Here is a 20,773-nt window from a genome sequence, read left to right as displayed (position 1 = left end):
AATGTGCAATTCCACTGTACCCGGCCTCTCAGCAGCTCATATGCTGTCACTCCTAGGGACCACCAATCAACAGCAAAGGAATAACCTGCTTCTTTTTTGGAGTTGAACATTTCAGGTGCTGAAAAATAAAAAGAAAACGTGAGGCTAGTTTTACTCCCCAAGAGATAACAAACCTATTTTCCCAACATGTTTCCCCCAAAGGAGAGTCACCAGCATGTAAGGTAGGTACACTTGCATTGCTGTCTATCATCCACTGCTACATGGTTCACAGTAAGAATTAATAATTTTCTAATTTCTCTCAGTAGCCGCCTTCATTACCCAGTACACACAAGCATGAACAGGCCTTAATGGACAAACTCTTCTTACTTAGATCGTGCACCTATTAAAAGTTGAGTCCTTCCAAGACTCACAAATGCAGCTGGCCCTGTAATCAAAAAGACTGAGAAAATTTATTTGTTATCTTTATTTGGGTAGGTGGCTCTGAAGGATCTAAATTCACATTACAGTTGGAAACAAGGCTTAAAATTTGATGTGTTGCAGCAGGAAGGGAAACATTTGCAGCTTCCTATTGGGATTAGGGAGCAAAGATGGAGAGGATTGAGTGGGCATTTTTGGAAAATCTTATGGTTGTTATAACAACTGTGAGTCACTTAATCTTTGCAATCATAACTGACTCTAACAGAAGGCAGAGCCATCATCAATTTTACCCCAGAGATGACCCCTCACTAACATATCTCTAAGCACTTTGACACATGAACTTTCTAACGATACTTCTAAGAATACACATAACTTTTAAGGGATGGAGGAGGGAGAAGGAAGTATAGAGGAAGAGCAGGTATCTTCTTTGCTAGCTCACTACCACACTTCTAGAATCTAGTATAGAATTTGGAAGCCCAAATCATTGGACAGAAAATTGATGAATTAATGAATAAATCAATTAATCAGTAATTATGATCATTAGCTCTAGAACTCTGCTATCTGGGTTCAAATTCTGCCTTCACCACTTGCTGTGACCTTGAGTGAATTAGTTGGCAGGGCTCAAGAATCCTTGTCAGCAAAATTAGAATGTTATAAAGGCAGTTTTTTTTTTTTAAAGATGTATTTCATTTTGAAAGTTAGAACGAGAGAGAGAGAGAGAGAGCGAGCAATCTTCCATCTATCAGCTGGTTCACTCCTGAGATGGTCACAATGGCCAGTGTTGGGCCAGGCCAAAGCCAGGAGCTAGGGGCTTCAGCTGGGTCTCCCACTTGGGTAGCAGGGGCCCAAACACTTTTCCATCTTTCACTGCTTTTCCCAGGCCACTAGCTGGGAGTTAGAAGTGAAGCAGCTGGGGTACAAACTGGCACCCATATGAAATGCCAGTATCGCAGACAGCACTTTTACCCACTGTGCCATAACGCTGTCCCAAGTCAGTCTTTATAGAGTTAGAAATTAAATGAGTTAATACATTTCATAATATCAACTCTTGGGGCTGGCATTGTGTGCAGCAAAGCCACCATCTGCAGTGCAGGCATCCCATATGGGTGCCAGTTTGAGTCCTAGCTGTTCTACTTCCCATCCAGCTCTCTGCTAGTACACCTGGGAAAGCAGCTGAAGATGGCCTAAGTCCTTGGGCCCCTGCACCCACGTGGGGGACCCAGGAGAAGTTCCTGGCTATTGGCTTCGGCCTGGACCAGCCCTGGCCATTGCAGCCATTTGGGGAATGAACCAACAGAAGGTCTCTTGCTGTCTCTGTCTCTCCCTCTCTCTCTGTAAGTATTCAAATAAATGCATAAAAAGTAAAAAAAAAAAAAAAATCTCAGCACTTTACAAAGCCTGGCACTTACAAAGTGTTTGAAATGAGCAGGTACTGTTCCAAAGGCAAATACCCTCAGTAGTCAAAAGGTGCACGTGGAGGGTACTAAGCCGCCTCTAGTAAGGCACTGGGTCTGGACAAAGGAAATTAGCGTGTCATGGCACTGCACCCGAAGGCTTGCCATGTGAAGTGCACTCAGATTCTAAGTAAAAGTTCATGAACAGCAACCAATTAGACAAGTAGAATGTCAGCATCGCAACACCCAGGACTGAGCCTGACTGTAAGAGCTTGATGTGGCAGGACTAAGTAGGTCTCATGCCCTAGTGAATTCACTTTTCCTGCATCACTGCATTCTTTCTGCAAGTTGCAACTCCCAGTGCGATTTGGGGGGTAATGGCTCTGACTCCCCAGGACTCCCACCAGCTGACTTGTATCCCTGTTTTCCTTTCCAGCATCTCACTAGAAGTCCCCAAAGTGACAGGTGACAGATATCTCACTTAGAGAAGCTGCAGAGGATTTGTAAGGATAATCACACTGTCGGTGCCAAGAAACTGCCAAACAAAATAAACATTAGCAAAACCTGCACGTATTCTGTCATATTGGATCATCTTTGGAGTTGGAGTATTTTTTTCTCCAACTTAATAGAGTATTCTTTTTGCCCCTCTTGTCCTGTTTTCAAGAATAAAGACATTTGAATGCGCATTCATTCACTGAACAAATATTCATAGTCTGCTATGCACAGAAAAATATTGGTCGAACCTTAAGACAAAACACCATGACAACACACAAAAATATAAAAAATGAGTAATTCTTCAAGGCCTTAAATAGTGAAAAACTAGAAGAGAAAGAAACTGAGGCTAGAAGAGGACCCGTTCCTGAGAAGTTACAAAAAGAGGTAGAAAGAGACCAAGTTTCCTTCCCCAAAAAAACTGACTAGTACCTTGTTTGATTATTTTTAAATATTTCTATATCGACATCCAGAAAAATAAATAAAGCCTAAAAGGAAAGTTGAACAATTCATTTTAAGTAAATGTTTGCATAACCCTTGAGTAGGGTGAGAAGTTGAATGTTGCTCTGCTCACACCACCAGAATTTACTGTCTCAAATTTTATGTTTTCTCCATAGATTTACTCTCTCTCTATGCATTTATAAGCAGTAGCTTTGTTTTTGCTTATTTTATAGGTAGTATAGCTCCCAGGGACTGCGGATGAACGGGCTGAGGGACCACTCAGCCTCCAACCTGTTTGTTTCTCTGTTGTCAGTGCTTTATAATAAAGGAAACACAAACAGGAAGAATCCTGTTTTTCATGCTCTATTAAATTTGGCTAAATTAAATCCAAGTTCCCGGATTCTTTGGTGTCTTACCTCACTCAACAATAGACGTACAAGAGTTATCCGAGTTGATGTGGGTAGTTTCTGCCTGTTCACTTGCAATGCTGTTTGGATATCCTGGAGCTCACCTGCCTCTCATTGTGGGCAGCTGTGAGGTTATTTACAACTCAGGGGTTATGAACAGTGGGCTCATGCACATTCCTGAGCACGGGGGACTCTCGGAAGCACTTGCATACTTAGGACACATGTTTAGAACATGTGTAGTTGGGGCAGATGATCTACTGGCAAGGGAGAGTGTATATTCACACATACTAAGGAATGCCCAACTGTTTACCTAGGTGTTTGTGCCAAGTCACACCATGACCAACAATGCACTGGGGTTCCTTTGGCCCAACATCCTTATCCACATTTGCTATTGACTGATCCTTTGATGTCTGCTTATCTGGCCAGTGTGTAATAGGACTTCATTGTGGTTCAAACTGGCATTCTCTTGATTACTAATGACTTTGATCACATTTTAGTAGCTTTAGTAGGTACTGGTTCTCAGATTTCTAAAATCCCAGACTTTGGATTTTGGTTAGGAGATAGGAAAAGGTCCTAAAACGAATTGTAAGTATAAAAAAATAAAGGGACTTGACAAAAATGATTCTTGTCCAATAATAATTTTTTAAAAAAAATGAGATTTGCATCACGTTGTATTGGCCTACATTATAAAGCTGCAATAATTAAGACTTAAAAGCCACAGAATACAGATGTTGGGGGTAAAGATATTTGGTTTATGATGAACACATTTCAAACAGTAGGGAAAGGGTTTTGTAATAAGCTCAGTACCTCAGATTAGTGAATGTTGTATAGTCCTCTAATCTTCATTCAGTTTTCTCTTTTTAGAGTTTTTTATGGTTAATTGTTTAGGAGTATCCTACAGGAGCACTATAAAATGGTTTTACTCGATTATTAAGCAACATAATTCTTTAAAAGAGAAAGCCGAGTTCCACATACAGTTCCTCTTGGAAAGACTTCTAGCTAGAAACCAAAGGCACAGAGAGCTTCTGGATGGAGAGATGAGCAGTGAAGTCCAGACACTTATTTCAGAGTAAAACAACATGCTGACGTAACTGAATTGACTTAGAGGCATCTAAGAGCCTCTAAAATGAAATGATTCTCTATCTTTCTGTCCGAACCTCGATTTCTGAAGTCAACAGAATTTGGTTTAACTCTAAGCTTTTTTCTGTTATTTGCCATGTGATCTTGGACAAATTGTAAGCTTCCTCGTTGTAAAAGGGTGATAAGTATTGTCTGTTTCACAGGGCTGTTGAGAAAAATAAATGAATGTAAAACATTTAACACATTGTCTATTCCACAAAAAGATTTCAATACATAGTAGTAATTGTTAATTATGAATGTTGGAGCTGCATAGAATCTTGCCTAGTTTCCAATTTCCTAGCTCTATCTTGTGAAAAGACCAGAAACGTCAATTTTGAAAAAAAATTAAATTATACAGATATTGTACTTAAAATCACCAGGGAGAGGAAAGAAAGGTGGCCTCCCTTCCACTCCTCTCACCATGGAAACCAGCCCTGGAAGCCCAGATGCACATTTTCTGACTTGGCTCCAAGAAAATAGCCCTTAATATGGAAGCCCAGGAAACCTGGGGAATAAACTCATCAGGGCAGCAGGCTGGGCTGCTCCTTTTCATCATTTGAGCACCACGGGTTTTAGGAAGAAAACAAGCTGAATTATATGTGTCTGTTATTTCAGAAGTGACAAAAGGGATTTATTCCCCCCACTGGTAACTGGAAATCATGAAATTTGCCAGTTGTGCAAATATCATATAAAATAAGTCTCATTTTTTCCTATAGATTTCTTTCTTCTGGAAAGTGAGGTGGTCCTGCATGGAGGGGGCTCGCTCTCTCTCTCTCTCTCTCTTTCTCTCCTTCTCTATTGCGTGGGGGAAGAGAATGAAATATTAAAAGAAAGTGGCATTGCTCTTGTCCTTGATTCCGAGTTCAAATATTTTGCCTATGAATTTCTCTGATCATATCCAGCCACTGCAATTCATTCCCCCTGGCTTAATCCCACCAGTTTAAAGAGTGGTGCCACCCACTTTAAGCCTTTTAACCTACTGGGGTAGACACATGAGTAATTTTCATACTTCCATCATCTGGCAAACTGTGCAGTACCTAACCTCTCTTTTTTCTACTGGATAGGCGGCTCACCTAATAATAGCTCTGTCTGTTGCCCGATACATTTGAATACCTACTGCTTGTTAAAACACACTTTAAAATTCTGATTCAAAGTTGCTCCCTTCATCCCACAGGGCTGGATTCTGCCACTTCCTCCTCCCTTTTCCCCTGAAGCACTGCTTGTTTTAGGACACAGACAGGAGAAAGCAGAGGCAGAAGAATCCCAATGCCAATGCACTGCCCCTGTATCAGGGAGGTCTCTCTTTAGTTGTTGCAAATAGCTGACGTCACCCATAGTCTGTGGCAGAGCTGTTGATCCTGGCTGCACAGTAGCATTACCTGAAGAGCTTTGAACCCACCAATGCCGAGGTGCTACCCTCAGATTCCGGTAGTGTTGGGCTCTATTGAGACTGCTGGTGTCATCCAGTTAGCTATGCTATCTGGAGCCCCCTTCCCTTCCAGGCTGCGCACTGGAGGAGCTTTGGGGAGTCAGGCCACATCCTTTACTTAGTCCACCTCTCGTACAAACACTTGCACTCACTGCACACCTTGTCTCCTGCTATGACCCCCAGCAAGACTTATCCTCAGACTCTTTATCCGGCCATGGCCAACCAGGCTGTGCTGGCTCGGGGACCACACATCTAACAGGACAGACATCTAACCCAGAATGGGATGCGAGGCACCTCTTCTTGCAGCCACCCAACAATTTAGAGATATTTATCTTGCGATCTGCCTGACCTGCCTAGGACCAGTAGGGAGAAGGGAAGAAGTCCCTCTTTCTGAATATGGTAAGCTCCATAAAGGGTGACAGATCTCCCTTTATATTTTCAGGAGTGGATAGAAGGTCCCACTAGTGTTGTTAAAATGTCCATATAAATGCATCAGGCATTTGGCCTACTGGTAAAGTCACCTTCATCCCATACCAGAGTGTCTGTGTTCAAGTCCTGGCTCTGTTCCTCATTCCAGCTTCCTGCTAATGCACAGGTTGGGAGGCAATGGATGATGATTTAGGTAACTGGGTCTCTGCCATCTACATGGGAGACCTGAACTGAGTTTCTACCTGCTGGTTTTGGGCAGGTCCAGCCCCAGCGTTTGAGGAATGAACCAGTGGATTCTTTCTCTCTCTCTCTGCCTCTCAAACAAGTTTTAAATGGTATACAAGTATTGCATGTTGTATATGTATGTAAGTAGTATAAATAAGTAGCATATATAAAGCTATACAGAAATTACTTTTCCAATAAATTTATATAGAAATGATTGTTCCAACAACTAAAGTTAGAATTTGTAATTGAATTGTTAACACAATTAAACACGAGACTTAGCTGGCAAATTTGCACCTAAGCCTACCATTTTAATTACCCCTTAGTAAATTCTGAATCTTCAGGGCAGATCCCAGTTCCTCATCTCATTATAAGCAAAGTCATTTTCCCTTCCTCAAGCAGGATTTCTGTGTCTTTAAAATTAAGAACCCATAAAATTGTTGCGGTGCTAAAACTAAAATTATAACTAGCAAGGCATGTTGCAAACCCTATGTCCTATATAATAACATAATATGTAAATAATGAGTGAAGTAATATTTTGGTTCTTGTTACTGTTTCTTCCCTCTCTATTTGATTCTGTTTTTGCCTCCTCTCACCAGCATGTAGGATTCATGCGCTACAGACCCAGGTAGCTCCCTGGTCACTAGCGCCTAAAACAGTGCCCAGAAGACAGACAGTAATTACTTATGGAATTCGGCAATATTTTCTTATTAGGAAGTGGGTGCACACTGTCTGAATCAACTCATGAAATGGTGTTTTCAAAATGTGATTAGTAGCCTTCCTAACTTAAGATCAAATGGGAGCTTGCAAAAAGAGAATCGTACAGTTCATCTCAGATGATGGAATCAGAAGCTCCCCTGGTCACGTCCCGGAGGGACCTGTTAGTTCTGGCTGATAATCTGATGTCTGCTAAATGGCATCTCCAGGAATGAAAAACCAAACTTTTGCTCTTAGTAAATACGGCTCCCTGTGAGGCCCATACCCATGTAAGGCTTGGTGCCGGCCATGGTGGTGATCCGCATCTCCTTGGGCAGCATCGCAGCAATGTTGAAATCTGTGATGTGCACATGTCCTGGGGAGAGAGAAGGAGCACAGAGAACATGAAGTCCCGTTCGACCCAGTGGCACGGCCCTGCTTCTGATTGAAAGCATCTGGAAGCTTGGCCTGTTCCTGCGTGCTGGCTGCAGTCAATACAGGCAATAAACGCTTAATTATTTACGTCGCCAAGGGTAATACGATCTTAAACCAGCAACACTCCAGCAGCCAAAACACCGGATAGGAAACGATTAGTCTCTGATTGTAAATTTGTAGTTCAGCCTCAGAAAGTTTTAATTTAAGAGTTTATGCTCTAGTTATTCGACTTAGGCAGTTTTTGTCAGTTGGCAACATTTTTAGTTGGTTCAGCCTGTAAGGATTATGAAGGAGATGGTCAGGAACTAGTGAAAGTATCGAATTTCCAAGCATATCTCTGGGATCTCTTTTGAAGGGGCAAACACTATTACTACAAATCTGGCAAGAGTATGGACTCATATTTATTTCTTTTCCAAGAGAGATTTGCTTTTCTTCTCGTTTTTCTGAAATATCATTACTATTTTTCCTCTACTAGTTCAGATTGTCCCCAACGACCCCCAACAAAATAACTGTCAAGGGAAAGACAAGGGAAAAGCCAACTGTTTAAAGGGATTATCTGAAGAGCACTTGAGACTGAGAGCCAGGAAACCTGGATTCTTCCTGGACCTCAGCATCCAGCACATAGTAGCTGTAAGTCCCTTTCCCAGGCTGAAATAAGCAACGCGTAGACTGGCTGATGTCCCGCGTCTCCCTCGGCTCCGACACTCATGGCAGTCTCGGCGGTGCTGGCACTTCCTACACAGTGCCGTAAGGGTCCTTTCATTTACAGCTAGAAGGAAGAAAAGGGCAGGACCTGCAGCTCAGCTGGCAAAGCCTGCCATGTGAGCACCTGGCAAGACAGCCGTCGACATCCAGGAGACCTGAGGGTCCTGGCACTTCCATGGCCCGGAATCTGTGGTTCTGAAAGAGACGGCTGTAATTGCAGATGTAATCTAATTCTTCCAGGGTGCACAGCCCTCATGCCCCACAGAAAATGTCACTGTTTGCTCCCTGTGAGCATCCAGCCTCCTGCCAAAGACGCATCGCACTGCCTTTCCTGCCACAGTTTAATTTTATCCAAAGCATTGGGCCAGTGGCGCGCATGGTTTGATCCAAGACAGGTAAGCCTGGGGACCTTGTGGTTAACAGCTTGTTCTCAGGAATCAGGTATGCTGGCTCCATGTCCAGGTTCTAGCATAATCTAGATGTGCTATTACCTTGATAAAGTCACTTATCTCCTCTGGACAGTTGGAACCATCACAGTAGTCTTCCCATAAAGTTACTAGGAAAATTAAATGAAATGATGATTATAGGAGACTTAGATTCTGGCAGGAAATTGTTGATATCTGTCGTCATCAGAATCCAGTGTACTTTTGCAAAATATACACAAACATACTTAGGCTTCGTTCTCCTGGGACTCCAATTCAGCAGGACTGGTAGGGGAGCCGGGCACCGGTATTGAAAACAGCCAATTACAGGTGTTGCAGATGGGCAGCCAGGCACGTGGCTCTCCAACCTGCATAGGTTTCCTTAGCTCAGTGCAAGTGGAAGGTGGAGGATGTTTTACAACTGCTTGGTTGTTGCATAGTGGGTTAAGCCGCCACCTGTGATGCCAGCGTCCCGTATGTGCACCAGTTCATGTCCCAGCTGCTCCGCTTCCAATCCAGCTCCCTGGGAAAGTAGCAGAGGATGGCCCAAGTGCTTGGTCCCCTGTATCCACGTGGCAGACCAGAAGGAGGCTCCTGGCTTCGGCCTGGCCCAGCCCTGGCTGTTGTGGCCATTTGGGGAGTGAACCAGAGGATGCAAGATTTCTCTCTCTCTCTGTCCCTCCTTCTCCTTCTGTAACTCTGATTTTCAAATACACAAATAAAAAACAAATAAAATGGAACCGCTTGGTTTCTAAAGTGTGGTGTCCAAACCAGCATCATCAGTTTAACCTGGAAACTTATTAAACATGCAGATTCTTGGCCCTGCCCCCACCTTTTGGAATGAGACCCTCCGAGCACAGGTTCCCTGCATTTAAACAGGCCCTCCAGAGAAAAGTTGGAGATCAGTCATTTGAAGGAAGCCCAGCTTAGCAGACAGACGGCCGCTGCTCTAGTGAGTATTCACGATGTGTTTGCTGAATTCGGTTGAGAGAATTTGAATATCTTTTCAATATTATTTACATTTATGTGATTTAATTCGGTTTTCAGAAATATTGGTGCACAAAGTTTCCTTCAACGCAGTGAGGTAGTTCTGTATTTTATGGGCGAGTGGTTTGCTGGTACGATCACGGCTCAGAACCAGCAGAGTTGGGGTGAGGATCGAGAATGCGGTAGGTCTTGAAGCTCCTAAAGCGGTTGCGTGTTAATATCATGAACCCAAAGAACTGACTAACCTGAAACAACCACAGCTCCTTTCGTGTTGCTTCAGTTCTTCTCCTCCAGCGGGGATGCTCAGTAAAGGTTGGGCGTGGCCCGGGGGCGGGGGTGGGGGGTGCGGTTCCTAGAAGCCCTGGCCTGGTGCTCTGGAGCTAAACACTGAACGCAGTAGCCCGCGTGGCCACGGACACTGGCATGAAGTCTCAATCCGGGCCCCAACGCTGCCCTACTTGGCTTGTGCTCACCACGGTGAGCTGTCCGCCGTGCTCCCCTCTGCGCTATGAGAATGAACCTGAGGGCTGGGGCATGGGAGACGGTTCTGCCTCTGGTTAACTCAAAGCCACAGGGAAGCCTTGGGAATCAGAACTTTCTGGGAGTGTGGGCTCTGAGGGGGCCTTAGGACAGTTTTCTGATGTCAGCACTGCTGGGAACTTAGCCCTAAGCATTCTTTGCCATGAGAGCAGTTCTGGGTGTTGTTGGATGTTCAGCAGTCTCCCGGGGCCCTCTTCCCACTAGTCGCCAGCGGCACCTCCCAGACCTGTCAGGAATCCTGAGGACTATGTCTCCAGACATTGCCAAATGCCGCTTGCAGAGACCAGCCGTCAGGCACAACCACCCCAGCTGAGCTTCACTGCCTCCGATGAATTTTTACAGGTGGGAGGCTCAGACCTCTCTGATTGAGCCCAGTAGGAGAGGGCTTTCACCTTTCCGTTTCCCTCCCACCTGAAACAGGATCACATTACCAATAGAAGTCGTCTTACGAAGTCATTGAATTCAGCCGTCTTTATTGTCATTATTTATACTCTTTCTGCCTGTGCCTCTGTTGAGTGTGCAACACTAGCACGGCCACACTGCCCTCTGGAGCCCCACAGCCAGGTGGCTGCCACTACCCCAACCTTTAAAACTGCCCCTTTCCTGCAAGTCGTTACAGAGCATGGGATGCTTGTTACACATGCAAGTCCCTAGGCACCGCCTGAGTCGGAGTAAATCTTACCTGGGACTACAGTACGGATTCCAATATATACCTGTTCTATTAACAAGATGGCGTGCACCTGGCTTTGGGGACTCTGCAAGGGGAGCTGTTAGGGTAGCATGTTCTGCTCTTCCGTCCCCTCCAGACTGAGTCTCTGTCTCTGCTCCTTGTGTCTAGGAACGATATTAAGAAATCTAAATGATAGATAACACCACAATTATCATTTCCTCGGATATGCCACACAGGCATTATTGTTCCTCTGGATGTAGCATTTATTTCCTGAATAATTTAAGGAAAACACAAGAATGTCAGACACTCTGGAATTGATAGAATTGGATGGGGCACTTAAATTGGTGGGATATGAAAGCATCTGTCAGGACAGTCGATTATGAGCCATCAAGACCTAGCGCTATGTTGGCTCTGAACTAGAGAATGAGACATCTGGGGAGAACTGTAACAGGTATGCTCTAAATTAAAAACATTTTTTATGTCAGATTCCTACATATAAGAAATATTCACAGCATGGCAAGATTCTCTGTTTTAAAATCAATTCCTTTAATTGTCAATCTTTTCAGATGAATGTGAGCAATATGAATCAATGAGAGTACGTTCCGCCCTTTTACTGAACAGTGTTGGGTTAAAATATATGTGGCTGGTGACACGCAGCTCTTTTGGAGTAACAGGAGTAGAAAGGCATGTGAGATAGGTGATTACTCTGCACAGCTGCAAAAATGCCCAGACCAGAGGGCCATCAGAGTTGAAACATCCTAAATATGAGTGGAGAAGACGAATGGGGGCTTCATGTTAGTGCTCCACGTGGGAAGGCACAGCACCAGACACTCCAAAGGGCAGCCATTGTCTTGTGGCTCAGCTGGGTCTCACAAGAGCGGGGAAGGCAGGCATCAGAAATGCATTCACATAGGCCAGCGCCCTGGCTCACTTGGCTAATCCTCCGTCTGCGGTGTCAGCATCCATGTGGGCGCCAGATTCTGTCCCGGTTGCTCCTCTTCCAGTCCAGCTCTCTGCTGTGGCCAGGGAGTGCAGTGGAGGATGGCCCAAGTGCTTGGGCCCTGCACCCCATGGGAGACCAGGAGAAGCACCTGGCTCCTGCCATCGGATCAGCGCAGTGCACCAGCTGTAGTGGCCATTTGGGGGGTGAACCAACGGAAGGAAGACCTTTCTCTCTCTCTCTCTCTCTCTCTCTAACTCTGCCTGTCAAAAAGAAAAAAAAAAGGCAATGCATTCACCTAACAGTGGCTAATTATGTTCCTGAGCAATGTCTGAGAGTCCTAGTTTTTCAGAATCTGACCAAACAGAAAATAAAGAATTTAACATATTTTCTACAGAAAGAAAAGGATCCCTCCGATGTTTAGAGAATGACTCTGAATTATATTTTTGTTTGCTTATATCCCCATAAATAATACTTCCCAATGAATTTTTCTTTTAACAGCAGTGATCATCAAGTTGAGTTACAGAAAGTTATCCTTTTTTAAAAAAAATTTTTATTTTTTATTTATTTGAAAGGCAGAGCTGCAGAGAAGAAAGAGAGAGATCTTCGATCCACTGGTTCAGTCCCCAAATAGCTGTAACAGCCAGGGTTAGGCCAGGCCGAAGCCAGGAGCCCAGAAATTCTGCTCTTCCACCTGAGTGGCAGGGACTCAAGCACTTGGGCCATTTTCTACTGATTTCTCAGGTATATTAAGGAGCTAGATCAGAAGTAGAGCAGCTGGGTCTCAAACAGGCACTCATATAGGATGCTGGCATTGCTGGTGGAGGCTTAACCTGCTATGTCACACGCTAGTGCCCCAAATTATCCTTTCAACTCAGTGCTCAAACCAAAAAATCTGACAGTAACAGGCACATTGTAATTACCAAACCAGATATTGGGTATAGAATGGATTGTCCCCAAGGTGGCTTAGGATGATGTCTCACACTCCCTACGCAACAGAATTCCAGCCCCACCATGAATAAAATGCCATCAACTGTAGCCTCTTGCCTTCATGAAGGAAAGCAGAATGGACCATTGAAAGCAGAGTAGCTTGAAGATTAAGGATTAAATGGAATTGTTTAAACACATGATCCAATAAGCACAAAGAATTTTTGGAATATTGCTTCTGGAATGAAAATAATTATTTGGGAAAGACAGGAAGGTGCCCAGCTTTTACAGACTCTATATGGTAGAGATTTGATACATATAGGATATGTGCTAGCTTAGATTAAAGCCAATGAAACAAGATGAAATAGTCCAAGTGGGGCCAGCGCTGTGGCTCAGCAGGTTAACGCCCTGGCCTGAAGCATTGGCAACCCATATAGGCACTGGTTCGAGACCCGGCTGCTCTACTTCCAATCCAACTCTCTGCTATGGCCTGGGATAGCAGTGGAAGATGGCCCAAGTCGTCAGGACCCTGCACCCACGTGGGAGACCTGGAGGAATCTCCTGGCTCCTGGCTTCGGATCAGCGAGCTCCAGCCGTTGCGGCCAATTGGGGAGTGAACCATCGGATGGAAGACCTCTCTCTCTCTCTCTCTCTTTGTGTGTGTGTGTGTGTGTGTGTGTAACTTTGACTTTCAAATAAAATAAATAAATCTTTTTTTTAAAAAAAAGAAATAGTCCAAGCTTCCTTCCCAACAGGAAAAATCACTACTATCTCATACTCACATTTGACTTCTGCTGAGTGCTTCTTTGTGACCCACATCACATCAAGCACCTTCTAAGTATTCTGTCAGTCTTTACAGTAACTCTAAGAAGTCAGAACTTTTTTGTTCCTGAAGAAACTAAGATACAGGGAAAGTTCAGGTGGTTTATCAAAACTCTCAGCAAAGGAGTGAGTGAATTGGGTTTTGAGTTCAAGAACTCTGACTTCAGAGTGCGCACCCTTAACCATCCTCTAACACAATTACTCTTTCACGAGGGTAAGCCCTAAGAGTGGTTGCAGATCAATTGACTTCTTCCCCTTTTCCCTAATCTATACTCGCCAAGTTGCCAAGCTTGTGACAATGGGGCAGAAGCTGAACAGAGGAGAACAAGATACCCTCATGGTAGAAGTGAGAGGAAGCCATGTCTCAGACTCAAGATCAAAACACTGTCTTCTAAATGAAGATAACCCTGGAAATGATTTGCTTTCTAGGGATGTGTCTCTGTTCACAGCCTCGGCGATGGTGGAGCCACAGGTACACACAACAGCAGCCAGCTGAAGAGCAAGTGAGTACTGGACCCCAACCTGGGTCTGCTTGGTCGGCCATGTGTGTCAGAAGCTGTGGTAGGAGAGGAGAGGAAGTGGTTTTTTTTTTTTTTTAAGATAAGTTTATGTATTTGAAAGGCAGAGTTACAGAGAGAGAGGGGAGAGGCAGAGAGAGAAATCTTCCATCTGCTGATTCATTCCCCAATTGGCTGCAATGGAAGGGCTGGGCCTGGTCAAAGCCAGGAGCCAGGAACTTTATCCAGGTCTCCCGTGGGGACCATCTTCCGATGCTTTCCCAGGAACATGAGCAGGGAGATGGATCGGAAGTGGAGCAACTGGGACTTGAACCAGAGCCTGTATGGGATGTTGGCACTGCAAGCAGTGGCTTAACCCGCTACGCCACAGGGCTGGCCCAAGAGCACTCTTTTCTGTGATGCAGAAAGGTGGTCCCTGGAGGGCAAAGATCCTCTCTGTGACAATGAAGCTGCACAGAGTTGATCTAAGCCAGGCTGAGAGAGGGTCTTGCTTCCATCTGAGGCAGGGAGAGCGTTTTCACGAAAACCCTCTTCGTGCTTAGTGTCAGCACGCTTGCGTTGCTGAGACCCAGAGAATCTGTTCCTGAATGTCAGAAGCAGTAAAGGTAAGAAAGAAATACGGCGCTGGAAGCAAGTGGAAAAAATCCGTTCAGACAGTCTATAAATAAATAATGACCCTGAGGTTTGAGATTAGAGGTCATACAAGAAAGTGTTTCTAAGCAGAGGTGGGGTCTGCCAAGTCAGGTCTAAAACTCAACCAGGTAAATAAATCATGAGCACTGGGTGGTAGTGGAGCTGTGGTTCCCCAGTTCCGCGTGCAAGCCCCGTTTGCAAAAGCCGAGTGAGTATGGAGCTTGGCAAATTGAGGATCCTCTCATCTAGCAGCTCTGTAAATATACAACACGGGTCCTGGGGTCACCAGGACACTTTTTTTTTAAAAAGATTTATTTATTTATTTATTTGAAAGGCAGAGTTACACAGAGAGGAGAGGCAGAGAGAGAGAGAGAGAGGTCTTCCATCCAATGGTTCACTCCCCAATTGGCTGCAATGGCTGAAGCTGCACCCATCCAAAGACAGGAGCCAGGAGCTTCTTCTGGGTCTCCCACATGGGTGCAGGGGCCCAAGGACTTGGGCCATCTTCTACTGCTTTCCCAGGCCATAGCAGAGTGCTGGATCGGAAGTGGAGCAGCCGGGACTCAAACCGGTGCCCATATGGATGCCAGCACTGCAGGCCAGGGTGTTAACCTGCTTCGCCACAGCGCCGGCCCCAACCAGAACATTTATAACATGAAGTCTGTGTACTCTGCATGTCGTCCCTGATGCAGTAGCAATAAATCCACACGTATATGAAAGTGAATATGAGGAGGGCATTATCCACAGTTATGTACTGTTGGCAAACGCTTGTTCCAGAGAGCATCTCTTAGTGAATCTTGAACTTCAGCAATTCACTGATTGCTGTCACAGTTACTGTTATGTGCCAGCATCATTTTCCCATTCAGGTGCCATGTATCTACATTTTATATACCTAATACTGTTCTTTAAACTTACTGATTTTTTATTAAAAATTTTGAACAGGAAATTTGATATCCTACAAACATAAAAGCAATTTGCCTTTGTAAGAAGGAAAGCATAAAGACAAATGCAATGAGGGCACATTAATGTCACTAAATCGATGGATACGCCGCCAGATTCTGAGGTGGAGGCCTGCTTTGACTTCATGGAAATGGACACGATTATGCATTATAAGATATTATGGCAGGCTAGGATATTAAGGCAAGCCAGCACCAAAAAACAGATTTCCTTAAGGAAAAGTAGTACTGGAGGAAAATGGAGACAGAACGAGTGTCATTCGGTAAACTCAGTGTTGAAGGGGGAACTGTACTACACCACAGCTGTAATGTCCCCCAGTATTGCCCTTTGTACCCATAAAACAGTCTCCACATATAACCTAAACAAATCAGGCAAATCACCTTTTCCATCCACAGTACTCCTTTTGCTAGAGATAATCAACTGGTACATGCATGCCATTTAGTTGATTGCAAACAAAACATTTACTTACCGTGTTCATCAAGTAAAATATTGTCAGGCTTCATATCCCTAGGGGGGAAAAAATGAAAAGTTGCTCCTGATCAAACAGGTAAGGGCAGAAATGCTCAAGAATGCTAACGGTAGAAACAATGTCCTGGTGCCTTCTTCAGCTCTATCAGTGAGTCTGAGAAATTTACTATTAATATCCCCAAATTCTAGATCAGAACACTGAGGCTTGAAGCCACGGAGTTAGTAAAGGGAAGAACTGGATTCTGAACCTGGTGTCTCATTAAAAAAACAAAAACTCAGACTCACAATGTATAAAGCATATTGTTTCTAAGCATTTAAGCATTGGTTAAAGCATTGATAAACTGTGGTACTTATATTAAAAATAAAATAGCGTTAGTGGTGTTAATCACCATTTTCCTGTATAACTGCAGAATGACATAGGTAATGTGAATTTATAAAATGAGGACAATACAGTCTATAATACGGTTGCATTTTACACTTTCAGAGATTAGAGTTTGAGCATGATGTTGTAATTGTCTCTAGCTACTGAATTATTCTTTTTGTGGGGTTCCTTAAAGGGCCAGTCTTCCATGCACTGATGCTTATGGTGGTGACTACAGCTAATAACACTCTAACACACCCTGGAAATTTACTAAGAGTAAATTTCAGTTGCTCCCAACACAAAGAAATGCAGGTAACTGTGTGAGAAGATGAATAAACTCATTTGCTTAACAGCATAGATATCATTAAGTATATGTATACCAAACATCGTAGTGTACACCTTCGATATATACAATTTTTATTTTAAAATACTTGAAAATTTAACCAAGAATGAAAAGCTTCCTAGAGAAGCGGATCTGCTCTCTCCCAGCCGTGGGGTTAGCTGGATGGGAGTGAGCAGTGGCCAGCGGTCTTCCACGCGCTCATGAAATGAACGCAAGCGTCCGTGGTACCCCTCAGTTAGAGAAGAGCAGTCCAGTGTGCAGCAGCCCCCAGCTCTCGACTCTTAAGATGATCACTGCCACTCCCCAACGTACCATTAAAGCTCTTCAGACTAACTCCACTGAAGCCACTAGGGAAGAAGTTCTGAAACAGGTTTTGTGAATACAATTTTCATCCTGGTCAAGTGGCTTTTACGCTGCCAGGATAAAGTGACCTGACTCTTGGATGAATCAAGACTGTCAGCATCCTGTTTTCTTGAAAATACTGAGAAACAGGTCCCTTACCTGCAAACAGAACTAAGTGGATGCTATATCCAACAGATAGGTACATGGCTTATCTTATGAATTTCAGATTTTCTCATTTAGTATGTGAAGTTGTTAAAATTATGGATTCACAGAGCAATCATCAGTATCTGTGGCAAATTTTTCTCTAGTGCAGGGTATAATTTGCTTAAAGATACCCTACGGGCTTCCAAATTGCATGTTTCTGTGGCTAAACACTGCTGTGCTGCAGACCTCACCCCAGACCCTCTGGCGGATCGCATTATGAAGTCAAAGTCACTCACATGGCTAAAGGCCCGTTCACAGTCTGTCCCCGGTGCTCCAGGCACACGGAGCACGTGGGGTCTCCCTAATGCTCCCTGGGTCCCCTCACCCGCTCATCTCTGCACCTACTGGTCATGCGTCTGAACCAGGGCCCTCTCACCACTGCACCCAGGCAACACAAAGCCATCCTTGACCTTAATTCAGAAGCCACAGATGCCTGGTTTTCCAGCTCTGGGCTGACTTCATGGGATACTTCTTCCAGCATATTTATCCCATTTATACTTTTTGTTCTTCAACTAGATCATAAGCTGCTTGCTATCAGGGATGGTGTCTTGGTTAATGTCATATTGTATCATACATAATGATGGCCCATGGTAGCCGAAAATGAAGGACTAAATGACACCTGGAGAGTTTCTAATGCACGCCGGAAGGCTGACCCTAACAGTATACAACAGAGTCAATTGCACACCATCAAATCCTCCCTCAAGATTGAAGCCAGACATAAACTGGGAGCTGGGCTCGTTCCACCTCTCGGATCTGAATCCTATAACCATCAGTGCCTGTCTATCATGTAAGACACCCAGAGGAACCTGCCTAGGAAGGAAGCGACTTTGGTTGTGGCAGGATCAGTATAAAGGTTTATTGGCCCAGGTTGGCGCTGTGGCGTAGCAGGTAAAGCCGCCACCTGCAGTGCCGGCATCCCACATGAATGCCAGTTCAAGACCCAGCTGCTCCACTTCCGATCCAGCTCTCTGCTGTGGCCTGGGAAAGCAGTAAAGGAATGGCTGGCTTAAGTGCTTGCGCCCCTGCACCCGCGTGGGAGACCAGGAGGAATTTCCTGGCTCCTGGCTTTGGATTGGTGCAGCTCTGGTTGTTGAGGCCATCTGGGGAGTGAACCAGCAGATGGAAGACCTCTCTCTCCCTTTCTGCCTCTCTGCCTCTCTGTAACTCTGCCTTTAAAATAAATAAATAAATATTTCTGAAAAAAGATATATTGGCTTAGATTAATGAGAACTTTATGGGAGGAATGAATTTCTGTGGGTTTGATATTTTATTAGCTTTCTATTAAGTACCTGAGTATCATTTTTCCTATTTATTTATTTATTTTGGAAATAAAGTTACAGATAGAGAGAGGGAGACAGAAAGGTCTCCCATCCACTGGTTCACTCCCCAAAGGGCTGCAATGGCTGGAGCCGACTGATCCAAAGCCAGGAGCCAAGAGCTTCTTCCAGGTCCCCAACATGGGTGTAAGGGCCCAAGCTGTTGAGAAATCTTCTGCTGCTTTCCCAGGTCACAGAAGAGAGCCAGATCGGAAGAGGAGCAGTCAGTACACAAACTGGCACCCATATGGGACGCTGGCACCACAGGCCGAGGCTTAGCCTACTATGCCATAGCGCTGGCCCCCATTTTTTCTTATTTATTGAATCCACACATTATTATGTGTACTGCTTTTCTCAGAAGCTGCTTAAAAATAATACAGTGGTCAGAGGTATAAATTAGGTTAATGTGCTGTTTCTATGGTCAATCTTATATTCATTTTATACATTGAATATTTTTTCTACTTTTGTTAAGTTACTGAACTAGGCTGTAAGAAACATAAAAATAGCTCAGCTATAGTTCTCTTGGGATAGAGGACAAGAAAGACTCATAAGGAACCATGCCACAAAGGTACAAAGTAGTCAAGGGTCAGGTTCACTACAAATTCAGAGAAAGGATGTGAGATCTCAGAAAAATGCAAAAGATATTGAGTGGGATTTTCAGGATAAAAATAAATCACTTCGCATATAACTATAGTTTGTCCAAAATATAAGGTAATTTTTAAGTAACTACATGGCAAATGTTTTATAGTAAGATTGTTCCTATCGCAAAAGAAAGAAGATGAAAAGAAATATAGTATGCTATATTAAACTTCTTACTAGAACTAATTGAGATTTTCTAGTTCTGAATTTTAGCACTGCTTTCTTATCTTTTAAATATTTTTAAAAAATATTTATTTAATTTAGAGGTAGAGTTACAGGCAGTGAGAGGGAGAGACAGAGAGAAAGGTTTTCGTTCCATTGAGTCACTCCTCAAATGGCCACAATGGCCGGAGCTAGACCAATCTGAAGCCAGGAGCCAGATGTTTCTTCCCAGTCTCCCATGCGGGTGCAGGGGCCCAAGCATTTGAGCGATCTTCTACTGTTTCCCAGGCCATGGCAGAGAGCTGGATTGGAGGATGAGCAGCCAGAACTAGAACTGGCACCCATATGGGATGCCGGCGCCGCAGGCAGAGGATTAACCTGCTGTGCCATGGCGCCAGCCCCTCTTTTAAATCTTAAGTAAACCAATATTTGAAATGACTGATTCTGAATGGTGTTTTCTAGTAACTGATTTAATTTACTAGTTACTAAGCAAGGATGCCCTTCAGAATCACCCAGGGACCATTGAACCACGTGTATTCTCTGACGTAGATCTCAGTCCTAAGGCATAAGGCTCTCTGGGGCTGCATCCAGGCATCTGTCCCAAACCCAAGTCCCATAGGACATTGTGAAGGGCAGAGTTGTTGTTATATTTGGGAATACCATCTAGGCATGTCCAAGTCCAAAAATGGTCCCATTTTAAAATGCAATCTCATAAAAGCTTTTCTATGACCAGGAAGGTATTGGAAATGTACGTAACCATTGGTCTGCAGACACCTCCGTGTCATCGGCAGATTTTGGCCTCGCTTGTTTTTTGTCTTTGTTGGTGAATTCGGTGTCTGTGGGTGCTCCCTCGAATGTGCTGGCCTCCCATTTCCTTGATTTACCTTCAGTCATCTTTTCATTTCTCTTTCCCTGATGGCTGCCTCATTCCCAGCTCCTCAATTACCTGCTGGCCGTTACTACAATTCATGACCTCCTCCGATCAGAACAGCCTTCTGTCTGGTACAGTTTCCCAATCTGCGTATCTACCTCTCTCAGTCCGCCACGTCCTGACCCTGAAACTTCTTCTTTTTGTAAAAGATTTATTTATTTAATTACTTTAAAGGCAGAGTGACAGAGATGGAAAAGCAGCAGAGAGAGAGAGAGACAGACAGACAGACAGACACATTGATCTTCTACCTTATTTGTTTATTATCCCAATTCCAGGCTAAGCCAGGCTGAAGCTAGGAGCTTGAAACTCCATCCTGGTCTCCCCCATAGCTGGTAGGGGCCCAAGTACTTGTGCCATATTTTGCTGCTTCCCAGGCACATTGGCAAGAAGCTGGACTGGAAGTGG

At 44.2% G+C, this 20,773-nt stretch overlaps 2 protein-coding genes across 11 annotated transcripts in view; one reads left to right on the top strand and one right to left on the bottom strand.

Annotated features, from left to right (window-relative positions):
- The window catches only part of STK32A (serine/threonine kinase 32A), a 143,822-nt gene that overhangs the window by 30,740 nt on the left and 92,309 nt on the right, over positions 1-20,773 (bottom strand). For 3 of the 4 annotated variants that reach the window (XM_089336035.1, XM_008255186.5, XM_051843477.3), the window contains 3 exons: positions 16,072-16,109; positions 7,333-7,422; positions 21-118 (listed from right to left, as the gene is read on the bottom strand). In XM_089336035.1, the coding sequence (XP_089192161.1) occupies positions 21-118; positions 7,333-7,422; positions 16,072-16,109 (226 nt within the window). Of the gene's footprint in view, positions 1-20; positions 119-7,332; positions 7,423-9,840; positions 9,928-16,071; positions 16,110-20,773 lie in introns of those variants that run through there. The other variant, XM_089336036.1, reaches the window with a different exon arrangement.
- The window catches only part of LOC149126100 (uncharacterized), a 38,235-nt gene continuing 25,129 nt past the window's right edge, over positions 7,668-20,773 (top strand). The window contains exons 1-3 of one of the 7 annotated variants that reach the window (XR_016236345.1): positions 7,668-9,560; positions 9,656-9,759; positions 13,924-13,997. Coding sequence is in view for 1 of the 7 variants with exons in the window: in XM_089336037.1 (XP_089192163.1) it covers positions 9,708-9,777; positions 13,924-13,997 (144 nt within the window). In the remaining 6 variants the exon portion in view is untranslated. Of the gene's footprint in view, positions 9,561-9,655; positions 9,778-13,109; positions 13,352-13,923; positions 13,998-20,773 lie in introns of those variants that run through there. The other 6 variants (XR_016236340.1, XM_089336037.1, XR_016236343.1 and 3 more) reach the window with 6 other exon arrangements.

The sequence above is a fragment of the Oryctolagus cuniculus genome, chromosome 6 (genome assembly GCF_051225735.1).
Source record: "Oryctolagus cuniculus isolate XC-2025 breed Fujian yellow rabbit chromosome 6, ASM5122573v1, whole genome shotgun sequence".
NCBI classification, from domain to species: domain Eukaryota; kingdom Metazoa; phylum Chordata; class Mammalia; order Lagomorpha; family Leporidae; genus Oryctolagus; species Oryctolagus cuniculus.
This window is presented reverse-complemented; position numbering and strand designations above follow the sequence as displayed.